The following is a 13,011-nucleotide window of genomic DNA, read 5'->3' on the forward strand; positions in this document are numbered from 1 at the left end:
AAATTTTTTATACAATCATATGCCAATATTATACACAAAATATCAAAATTAAATACATTATTTTTTTATTTCATTCTCATTATTATTATTACACATACACAATACATATAAACATGTGTTATTGCAAGTGACAACACATACTCGCCCCTTTCTTCCCGTGGGTGTCGTAGAAGTCGACTGTATTAGGATGTGGGTTAAATTGTGGTTTAGGCGAGAGGCTGAAAACCTGTCATTGCAGACATTGCAGTCACAATTTCGTTGTCTTTCAAGTTTCAACCCACGATTGCAACCCCTTATTAATTTTATTGTCAAGAGTGGCATTGAAACTTCAGTAGTTTCATGTGTTCTGCCTACCCCTTTATGGTATACAAGCGTGATTGTATGTATGTATACTTTTTATCAATAAAGTTATTTTATTTCAAGCAGTTATATCAGGAAGTACATACATCAATACAATCCAAATAAAAAATACTTAAGAAAGTTAGTGAGTAGTGACATAAGGATTTACGAAAGTGCGCATTAAGATAAAGGAAGTCTACGCACATATAACATTACCTACAGTAGGTACACTTACATTAAGTATAAAAAAAGTAAATAATCCTATCTACACGCGCCTGCCACACCTTGGTAGATAATATTCTGTTTTTTAAATTGATTTCTTTTTTAAGCGAAACATGAGCTCGATACAATTAATTTTTAGTATAAAATTTGAAAAAAATCAAGGAGCATTACCTACATCAAATGTTTAATTTAATTTCATTAAACATATTTTTAAAAGGAATTTATAATTATGGTTAAGTACAGAGATTTTTTCAAGAGATACATTACCCTTTAAAGCCTCCGCCACACATGAGCATTTTGAGAGCGTGGCGTGGTCCATCTCGACCCCATTAGGATATCAAAATGGGGACAATATTTATACGAGAATTCGGGGAGGTCACTCAAAATCATAGAGGAATAAGTAAGGGAAGAGTTGTGTGTTGTAACTCCACACATCAGAAAATGCGGGTTATTTGTATAGGCATAGTTAAGTGACATCTAGCGACAATGACGCGTCAAATAGCGTAAATTATCAGTACTGCTACTTGTCAATAAATGTCGCGATGAACGAAACGTCTAATGCTCACCAATTTTTAGCTAATATTATAGGTACAATAGTATATTAATCAGTATTCTGTTTTCAATTCCTTCTGCTTGTAATATAAGTTGTAAACTGTTCTAATATTACATTTTTGGCAGACGAGACACAGTTGCCACCTAGTATCGAGTAGTGGTACTGATAATTCACGCTATTTGACGCGTGATTGTCGCTAGATGTCACTTAACTATGCCTATACAAATAACCCGCATTTTAGATGTATGGAGTTACAACTCTTCGGAAGAGTTGTAACTACTCTTCCCTTACTTATTCCTCTATGTTCAAAATCGTCTTACTGTCTGTCTAGTAAAATAACCCACATGTTTAACAAGTCCTCATGAGTCACATGTCTAATACTAATAGACTTAAATCGTTTAAAAATGACTTAAACTATCAGAGCTAATAAGATTGCTCTAATAATTCACGGAATGGAACTATAAACATGATACGGTTCAGATGACCTCAGGCATTGACCTTACGCAGTTTTTCTCGTTAAGCTGCGTGGTGCACGCTATGAAACCTTTATGTTTGAGCTAAAACATGCTAGATATATGTAAACGAGCTAGTTTTCACGGAGTGGTACATGCAACGCCTAACATAGCAACTGTCATAGGAAAGAAAATTTCGACGTTTTTTTTACTTTAACACCTTATTCTCCAAACAAAATATTTAGACGACCTAAAGTCTAGCTAATTACTTAAATCAATATACGTCCTAGTCGGTATCCTTTATGTCCCATATATGGGACACAGACTTGTGGGTGTAGTCGTGGCCCCAAAAATTGAACACTGGACTGTGAAGGTGTTAAAATACCCATGTTACTCAGTATTTAACGTGTAAACTTTTTTGCATTTATAAATTTTAATGTTTACTATTTTAGTTTGCAAATTTCAAATTGAAATGTTTTTCTAATGGTTAAAAACTGGAATACTATAGTTATATTTATGAAATACCTAATATTAACATGTATTAACTTGTGAATTGTTTCATTGGGTGTATGGTTTACTTATCATAAGTAGTGTGTAGCGTACTTTGTGGACAAGAAATGTCACCAACATTTTTGCTTTTATACAGTGTGTAATTAAAACAATGGGGATCCGTTTAAAGTTATTTCGGTAGTAATTATTCGAAAAAATATAATGACAAGAAACATTTTTTGTATGAACTTTGTGGATCGACCAATTTGAACGAATAGAAAATATTATTAAACTACTATTTTAAATTTTTCATAACACCATGTATTGAGACATAGAAGCCGTATGACAAGCCACAGCGATATCAGATCGACAATGATGGATGACACCAAAGATTGCGTATCTCAACTTTCAAGATCATTTTACGGAGTAGGTTGTATATTGACAAGTTATCTGTCACTCATAACTTGCGGAACTGTCAGGTGAATATGACGTATGATTTGTAACGTAGGTGACAAAATAAGCCTAGTAACTGAACATGATAATATTTCGTGATCCGAGTACATACGTATGCATTGTCTCTGCCAATTCGGAATAGATTATAGATAGGACCCGTTATTAACGGAAAACAGATAGTTTTTCTTTAAGCATTCATTGCTTGTCCTATTGACAAGTTAACTGGATAAGTGGCGCTGATTGTCACAAATACCTACACGTAGCGTGGTATCCACCGATTATATAAGGTAGGCGTGTTCAGTGGATACATGTAGAACCACGTAAAAGTCAACATCATAGTGTACCTAATAATGAAAAAAAAATGGATCCGTTACAATTGTCCCCCAGTCGAAATTTGCCCCGCTGTACCTTATAGGTATTTCTTATGAAACTTTCCTGCAATTACCAAGAACTTTTCAATTTATTTGCTAACTTTCGGTATCTTGCATATCAGCACGGCAAAACATGAGAACGATTCTGCAGTTACTAGGTAGGTACTTTTTGTTTAAAATAAGGCTGATTTATCTCTAATTCTAATCTGGGTCCTTATCCTCATCGCTAACTCGCTAAGCAGACCACTTGACTGCGTACATGACCTAAATGCGCTTCACAATAAGACATTACAATGTGAATATGATAACCGGATGAGTTTATTAAGAGTGAGGCACAAAATATGTGCCAAAGAGTTTACAAACATCTTTACAATATATTTACAAACCTCAGACACAATAATATTATATTGTGTGAACGTACGTTTTAGCAATTAGGGAAATTTTTATTTGAACACTACTGCGGCAAACAAGCGTAGGGTCATTTTTATAGTTTGCTACTTTTGTGTCGGAACAGCTAGTAATTTATGAAACCTAATGTTGATAAATATAAATAGATTCAAAGATTCAAAGAATTTATTTGCATAGAACACAGTTATAAGGTGTTACAAAATAAATAAATCCGTGCATTCAGTCTGCATGCAGGCGTGCAAATATTTAAAACCGGCCAAGAGCGTGTCGGGCCACGCTCAGTGTAGGGTTCCGTAGTTTTCCGTATTTTTCTCAAAAACTACTGAACCTATCAAGTTCAAAACAATTTTCCTAGAAAGTCTTTATAAAGTTCTACTTTTGTGATTTTTTTCATATTTTTTAAACATATGGTTCAAAAGTTAGAGGGGGGGGGGACGTACTTTTTTTCCTTTAGAGCGATTATTTCCGAAAATATTAATATTATCAAAAAACGATCTTAGTAAACCCTTATTCATTTTTAAATACCTATCCAACAATATATCACACGTTGGGGTGGAATGAAAAAAAATATCAGCCCCCACTTTACATGTAGGGAGGGTACCCTAATAAAACATTTTTTTCCATTTTTTATTTTTGCACTTTGTTGGCATGATTGACATAGATATTGGTACCAAATTTCAGCTTTCTAGTGCTAACGGTCACTGAGATTATCCGCGGACGGACGGACGGACGGACGGACGGACGGACGGACGGACGGACGAACGGACAGACAGACATGGCGAAACTATAAGGGTTCCTAGTTGACTACGGAACCCTAAAAACAGGCAAAATATTAACAAAATCATGTCAAACTAATAATTAAAAAATCGAGAGTCAATACTTATAGACTAAACCTAAACTAAAAATACATTAAACAATTTCATGTGTGTATAAGATAAAATTTCCAATTTAACAATTTATAAAATAATTAAAATATAAAGAAAACAAAATCTAACAGTCACGATTCAAATATTTTTTTACGCTATAGAAACAGTTTTCTAGAAGCCAGTCAGTCAATTTTTTCTTAAAGCTATATTCCCTTGTAGATAATTATTATAAGACATCCTTACACAGATTGACTGTCAAAGTTGTCCACCCCACTTTTTTTGTAACATGGGTATTTTTTACGCGATTCATACTCAGAATCGCGAGGTCTTTCGATCCTGATAGAAAAAAAAATGTCCCAAGATTCCCATACATTCATCAGACCTTCCATTCCGTTACCGCCGTACGAAATGTATAAAAAAATGGTAACGGAATGGGAAAAAAAATGTATGAAAAAATGGTAACGGAATGAAAAAAATGGCCCACCTACGGTAAGCCAAAAACCTTGGGACTCATCAGGGTTTTTCTCACTATTAGTATAAAACCAGATTGAAAGAGCGTTTCGACGTGTTGATTCTGAGTAGAAATCGTTACATCAAAAAAATTCCAAATCCTAGACAAAAAAATGTTGTTATATATTTGGTGTTAGGTACAACTTTTGTAAAAAAAAATAGAATGACACCACCTACGGTAAGCCTAGCTCGAAAGGGCGGCTCACTCCGCGATTCTATCGCCGCGCTACAAGTTACTAATACATGACTGGCTAGGCCGCGAGTTCGCGGCGTATGAGAGTAATATATTTATAATGATTTTTTGTATCTAATCTAATGTGGTGTCATGACGTGGCGCGCCATTGTCGAAGTCGATTATAGTAACGGAACGCACGTTCGGACTTTCTATTGTTACTTTACGTCGCGAGTTTTTTAAGGTTCATATATGCGATGTCTGCGTGTAGAATGACTAATAATGCCTAGTTAAATAGACATCATGAATAAAATAGGACAATCTTACACTGATAACATTTTATCTGAGTATTAATTCGTTTTAATCCATAAGCAACCCTATCGTCCGACGCTGCGCACGTGCGGATCGTTTCTTTGTTAGAATTTTGTAGGCATTTAAAAAGGCGGCATTACGTGAACATCAAAGCAGTGGGCCTTCTGTACTTGTACTATTATATATTCTGTGGGTAAGCTCAAGAAGACTTGTGTTGTGGGTACTGACACAACGATATATATAATGTAAAAATACTTAGAAAACATCTATGACTCAGGAACAAAATATCTGTGCTCATAATACAAATAAATGTCCTTACCGGGATTAGAACCCAGGACCGAGGCTTAGCAGACAGGGTCACTACCCGCTAGGCCAGGACGCTCGTCTAGATAGACAGAGGTCGTCTAGAGGATAGATTTATTGTTTAGACAAGATTGCAAAAAATGCGATAAAAAAGTTTAATAAAGTTTATAAAATTTCATGATTCCGTCCATACTATATACAGGCTATATATGTAGTACGGACGGCACCCAGAGTAGGCACCTACTGGAAACTAATGTCATAAGTAGTGCGTTACTCATGCGTGAATAATCAATCATTATTCATTACATTTAGCTTTTCTGAACTGAACAACTTTACACGAAACATGCCTTTAGAAAACTTGAGAAGATATCTCCCATAGCTCTTCATTCGCCGACATAAGAGCTATAGGACATATTTTTGAGCAACCTGTGCAGATTTACACTTGACTGTAGGTAGGTACTAAGCTAAGCTAAGGTAGCTAAGGGTAAGGGGTAAGAGTAGGTAACATAGGTAGTTTTTTTACCAAGCGCAATACTATGGGCATATAATTATACCCCATCAAACTTTATGTGAGATCATTGTGAGATGTTATTTATTCCAAATTTAAAATATAAGGCATAATTATTATTTAGAATTAATTGCTCGCGTAACAACTATCAAGGATGGGTGTAACATTCGACGCCTCTCTTACTTTTCACGACCACATTAAAGGATTAGCTGCCAATAGTTATAAGCGACTTGGTTTCGTCATCAGGAATGCGCGTGAATTTAATGATCCCAGAGCCATCAAACTGCTCTATATGGCTCTTGTGAGAAGTAAGCTGGAGGCGGCAAGTATTGTTTGGAACCCGTCCGAATGCACATACGCCCTTCTCATAGAAAAAGTGCAAAAAACTTTTCTCAGATTTTTGTATAAGAAGTTGCACATTTACTTTCCATTTTTATATCCGACCCAGTTTTTGTTAGGATCATTAGGTTTTAATTCCCTTGCAGTTAGGCGCAATTACAATGTCTTAGTTACAGCGTGTGGAATTTTACGCGGCGATACAGACTGTCCCGAACTCATAGAAAGAATTGTCAAACTTAGTGTTCCATTTGTGCCCAAAAATCTATTAAGACCGCGAAAGCACAACCTTTTAGCAGCCCCAATTACACGAACTGTAGCGCATAGAAATTCACCAGCTGTGCGGGCTCTAAATCAGTTGAACTCGTTTCTGCCATGGGCTCCAGAATGTGATGTGTTTGCAAGCAGATGGATGATTGTGTATCAAATGTGTCTGCGGTATTGTGAGGTGATGGACGAAAGGTGATCGTATTTTATATATGTTTGTTTCTTTTGTTAATCACCTAACAATATCTAAACTGAATTGTACAGTGCTTTGGTTTCGACTGTAATGCTGTAAATTATGTTTACAATAAATAAATAAATAAATAATATATAATAGGCCGATAGTCCACTATCATATGTTCATTGTAGAAATATGATCGTAGGCAACATGCCGTCCTTTTTCTTCACGTTGGAGTAAAAGGGAGGCATACAGACCTATGATGATATTTCTATGATAAACATATGAGGCGTCATCCATATATTATGTCACAGTGTAAGGGGGGGGGGGTGTCATACTAAATGTGACAATCCCTGTTAAAGGGATACAAAAAAGCGTGACATAGGGGGGGGAGGGGTCCAAAAACCTGAAATTTGGTGTGACGTAATATGTGGATGATCCCTGATAGTGGACTATCGGCCTAAGGCAGAGACATTTCCACTTGTATAGTCGAGCCTTCAGATTCAATAAGCGTGCGAGTCGTCAGACCGGCACATCAACAATGGCAATGGTTCGACTCAAAACAACCAAACTATTAAATGAAAACAATATTCGAGCATTGTCTTGGAGATTACATCTACAATCAAAATCAAATTTGAAGAATGGCCGGGACGAATGGCAGAACAAAGTTTTAAAAAAAATTAAAAAATAGTTCTGTCTATGTCAAACGAATTTTTTTTAAATTGTGGAAATGAAGGCTAAGGTCACAAATTCATAAGAACCATACAGCCGACGAGGTTTTTTTAGGGTTCCGTAGTCAACTAGGAACCCTTATAGTTTCGCCATGTCTGTCTGTCCGTCCGTCCGTCCGTCCGTCCGTCCGTCCGTCCGTCCGTCCGTCCGCGGATAATCTCAGTAACCGTTTGCACTAGAAAGCTGAAATTTGGTACCAATATGTATATCAATCACGCCAACAAAGTGCAAAAATAAAAAATGGAAAAAAATGTTTTATTAGGGTACTCCCCCTACATGTAAAGTGGGGGCTAATATTTTTTTTCATTCCAACCCTAATGTGTGATACATTGTTGAATAGGTATTTAAAAATGAATAAGGGTTTACTTACATCGTTTTTTGATAATATTAATATTTTCGGAAATAATCGCTCCTAAAGGAAAAAAAAGTGCGTCCCCCCCCTCTAACTTTTGAACCATATGTTTAAAAAATATGAAAAAAATCAAAAAGTAGAACTTTATAAAGACTTTCTAGGAAAATTGTTTTGAACTTGATAGGTTTAGTAGTTTTTGAGAAAAATACGGAAAACTACGGAACCCTACACTGAGTGTGGCCCGACACGCTCTTGGCCGGTTTTTTTATTCTGACTCATCTTATTGAAGTCCCCCTATTTATTCGTCGTAAATTCTATTCACCGTTTGTGATTGCGAGATATCACGCTAGCTTTTTAGGGAGCATAATACTTAATTATGAGTTACGGCACAGTATAAAACCAGTAATAACTCTTCTTACAAACTTCACGCCGCGCGGTGTGTCCCCCTCCCTCCCCTCGCATGCGGCGAAAACATGCGAAACTGGTGATTATTGGGCTGGACAGTCGGGGCCGCGTTTGCGCGCTGTGTTGACGTGTTGAGTTCGGGAGAAAATGACGTCAGCACCGAAGACATATTTTCGTTACTGTAGTGTTTATGGGTGTATGGAAAGTTCTCAAAATGCGGAAATGTCATTCTTTAGAATTCCTAGACACCCAGAAAAGTAAGTGGTTGTTATATATTTGCAGTGTTAGGTACATTATTGCTTACGTAAATGGCGTAAAAGTGAGATTTAAAGCTAGAATGACACATTAAAATCAATAAGGATTTATCTGTAACGACATTTAGGTAGATGCTGCGATCTATCTAGCTCGAAAGTTTGGTACCTACTTAAATATTGTGCAAACATCTATTCAAACATTTTATGTAAATATGATTTCGTCAGTATTTAAGAAACAAATACGTACTTGAATCTTTATTAGATAAAAAGGTAGAAAAAGCGTTGGTACTAGCATAGCGCCATACACAGTTACTAATACGAGTAGGACAGTAGGTACCTACGTTTCTAGTTCAAACGAATCTTTTTTTTATTGTGATGGATTGGGTGTATTCTAGAGAAAACATATAAAATGAACACTTAAATTAACGCTTTTGCAATTATTGTTACACAATCTACTATTGCGCGTATGAGAGTAATATATTTATAATGATTTTTTGTATCTTCAATACTGACTAATGTGGTGTCATGACGTGGTATTGTTATACTAAAACCTACTTACAGTTAATAGTACCTATTAGATTTACAACAACTTACATTGTACGAAGTCGATTATAGTAACGTTGTACAACCCTGCGTGACCTTGCGCAGTAGTAACGACCGCGCCGCCGCTGCCGGAGATTAACTACTGATATATCCTTATACTGTGGTTACGGCTGTTATGAGTATGACTCATGTATATCCTAAGTAGGTACTTGTGGCAACGGTTGACGAGGTTTTGCGAATTTTATTTCACTAATGATATGCATCGTTAATTTTCCATCAAGGTTATGTGCTTATTTCTTATGAGAACAGAAATTTCGTCGATACTCGTGTTTGCTATAAAAAGGTATTTAATTTCATTCGCACGTTTATTAATCAGTGTTGTAATACTGGTAATCGATAAAATGTAAAATTTTTATGTAGTTAGAGCTTGTAATTGTTTTTGCGTTCTAATAATTAATTACAGTTTAATTTGTTAATCGTTGTCATAATTTCTTAATAAATGAGTGGATAATTCGATTTCTATGGAACACCCCATAAGTAAAATTAATTTATTCATGTTTTAAATTAAAAAGGATTTTTTGAATTCCTGTGTCGCTGACATATATGAGCTATGTTGCTTGAAATAAATAAATAATTAATAATAATTTATTTAGATTTAGGTAAGACCCAAAACCTAAGATTATAATTTTAGTAGGTAGTCAGGCTGGATTTGCCTATTTATCTTAAACAATATAAAATCGGATTATTAATTTTTAATTTTTTTTTTATAATTCCCTCTAAAATCAGGTGGTCATGTATGTTGACGTTTAGGCCTAAGTAAAACGAGAATTATGTTGAAAAAACTTACGTGGTGTATCCGAAACATCATCCATAATCGCCAGTTTGCTCGGCCTCTTATCATCTTCCGGTTTCAAACCCATTTTCACTGCAAAATTAAATTGAAAAAAAAAACTAAACTTCGAAACCGCGCACTTTCCAAAATTCGAACTATAATGCGAGCTCCATACAGGCTGTTCTATTTTTGACCTATATTTTTTATTGGTGATTGAACCATTTAGTTCGTTAGTTTTTGTTTACGATTTTTTCCGCGCGTAATGTGAAGTTCTGCCGTGTTGCGGCGTACTTCGTCCGCGAAGGTAGTGCGGTCGACTGTCGCGGTACAATGGACAAGAGGTGGTTTTATTTAACTGAGCCGGCCCGACAATTGCACGTGCGAGTATGACAAGTGGATCAACATTTGTCACCTACACACTCTACTTATCACGTCTACCTACAAATTAGAAAATTGTACGAGCATGGGTATTTAGTAAATACTATTTACCTGCTATTGATAACATTGACGCTTGATATTTGCGCAATATTTAAAGTGGCTACTTTATGTTTTCTTTTTCATTCGGCTGATAAAAAAGGGAAAAATATTTATTGTAAATTATTTTGATGTACCTGTTTTGGTTTTTCCGTTGTTTAAACCTACTGAAATGCATTAACCGTTAAACACTTACAATAGCCTCATCTCATTATTCTCATTCCTTCAGGTAAGTGACGATAATTGATTTAAAGCAGACACATTTATGTCTATGGATTAAGAGATACTTTCGTTTGTCAAGATGTCTGTTTAGTAGGTACCTATAACTGTGCAAGTGATATATATAAGTATAATTACGCATAATATCTACAGCTTATCATAACCATGATGACTTTTATAGTTTATAGTACCATCAACGGCATCAACCACTCTTAATTTATAAATTATATTGCATAGATATAAGTTCCAAAGAGTGTCAGAGTTATTATAGTAGATGAATATTACATATTACCAAGTACTTGGCTGTTTAACATCGCTAAGTAGTTAGCCATTCATAAGATTGAAGATTTCCACTAATTAGCGAAAGTTTACGACAAATATTACAGACGTAGGTATGTGGTAATCATTGTTTACAGTACCTACGCTTTAGAATGGAACACGTTTTGTAGTGTAAGCCGATAACTATTTTAAAGATTTGTACTTTTTTGGAAAATGAATTTCTAGACGCTTAATACTCGCATCTATTTTATATGTATTTATTATACGCGGAGGCAAACAAGTATACGCCTGATGGTAAGCAGTCGCCGTAGCCTATGGGACCCATCTCCAGATTTGACATGAATGCGTCAGCAATCAGTAATATCAGTATGTAATGAAGTTAACTAAATTTTTACTACGCGCAAACGATAAGAGGTTTGGCCTTTAGGATTAAGGATTTACGAAAAAGTTAAAAATGCGTTAATAACATACTTGAGCAAGCGAGCGCAGAATACTAAGACAAGTGAGGGTTTCTTTCAGTAGTCGTACAGAAAAAAGTTTTGAGAATGTTTTTTGTTCGCCTTTTTGTCAGTGAAGTAAAGATAAAAATGCAAAATATATTTCATTATTCATAAAGATAACTAATAGATACATATAAACAAATAATATCCCCAATATCCCCATTTTAGTTCACGCAGGAATTAACAAAATATTTTTTATTGTAGCAGTGGCGGGAATTAAAATATTTATTTAGAAAAAAATAATATATGATTCAATTCTATTTTCAAGACAGAAATTTAAATATATTCTATTATATTTCTGATATTCAATAAATTCTTACTCAACGGTAATACGTTAGTAGGTACCTCAGGAAAGTCATGAACATAAGTCAAAAGATACACTAAATTAATATTCAAAACACGTCTTGGCCACGGAAATAAGTTTTTGTGTTCTGTGGTCTTGACCGTACTAGTTACATACTTATACAAGCAAAAATCCATTGCCGAATTTGGGACACCCTGTGAACTGGTTTTACTTTACTCATCATTCGTAACTGAAACACGTTTTCATTTGAAAATGGAACCCTGGAGAAGATTCGACTTGCTTTACAATCGCATTCTTGTGTGACCACTTTTGTAATATGACGGTTAAGTTGGGGTCCCCAAAAGTCTCATATCCCGGGGATAAGAGAAATATTTTTACCGGGCAAAAAAATAAATACCTAATCCAAAATATCTCACTTGTTAAAATACAGTAAAATTAGTTTGATAAATCACAGAATTAATGACTACTGTCAACGTGAAATTTGTACAGTGCATTTTACTGCCATCTCTCGGAGACAGGGTTAAAACTATTAAAACATCCGTTTTTTTAACCATTTTCTTTACATGTTAACGTTTTGAATTTCTTGATGTTTCTGGTTTACATTTTTCTAGACTTAAAGTTAATAAGGTTAGATATATCGAGCCTCGAGCCCTTACAGTATAAAAACCCATAATAATTTAGAAGGAAAACAAAACTCTATCCTTAAAAAAATATTGAATTTTGATTAATAGGTACCCGAGAAGTAGAAAAAGGGCGTCAACCTTTTTTTCAATATCTCCCATTTTATAACAAATCCCATCCCATGTTGTTACGTACAGTCACCTGTAATAATAATATTTTAAACAATGACACGCTCATAAACATATAACACGCTATTCCTCAACAAATATAAGAATGTTTCTGATTTTTTTCTCAAACACGCGGGAAAATATTTTCATTTAGGTACCTACGTAGCTACGTACGTTCTCTCAGAGACCTAATGCATGCACCAAACACAAGTAACACAACGTCTTACTTCGTTGTTAACGTAAATAAGATTGATTCTTAGCATATTTTAGGTTATATTTCCCTATATCCGTATAAAAAGACTGTCAAGCAATTTCCGGTACTAGAAAAAAGCGGCATGTTTTTTTTTATAAAAGGTAGGTACCTTAATATAGACGGTTAAAAATGTTTGACCTATGCATGCTATAGATATTTAAAAAAAAACTGTGTGTTGCTGATGCACAAAAAAAATGACTTTTTTTTTCAGATATTGGTAAAATGACAGTAGGTACTTTTTAGTTTTGTCAGTTTTGCTACCCTACACTCCCTACAGTACAACCGCGAAAATCGAAGTTCGTGAATTGCGGAGATTTTTCTCAATCACTCAAAACGATCC

At 35.0% G+C, this 13,011-nt stretch overlaps 1 protein-coding gene across 1 annotated transcript in view; it reads right to left on the bottom strand.

The window, feature by feature from the left end:
- Window positions 1-10,190, bottom strand: part of LOC125230574 (putative inorganic phosphate cotransporter) — a 77,218-nt gene extending 67,028 nt beyond the window's left edge. Inside the window, exon 1 of the mRNA XM_048135768.1 lies at window positions 9,870-10,190. Coding sequence (XP_047991725.1) covers window positions 9,870-9,942 — 73 coding nt within the window. The 5' untranslated portion in view covers window positions 9,943-10,190. The remainder of the gene's footprint in view (window positions 1-9,869) is intronic.
- Between the last annotated feature and the right edge of the window lie 2,821 nt (window positions 10,191-13,011).

Source organism: Leguminivora glycinivorella, chromosome 10 (genome assembly GCF_023078275.1).
Source record: "Leguminivora glycinivorella isolate SPB_JAAS2020 chromosome 10, LegGlyc_1.1, whole genome shotgun sequence".
Lineage (NCBI taxonomy): Eukaryota > Metazoa > Arthropoda > Insecta > Lepidoptera > Tortricidae > Leguminivora > Leguminivora glycinivorella.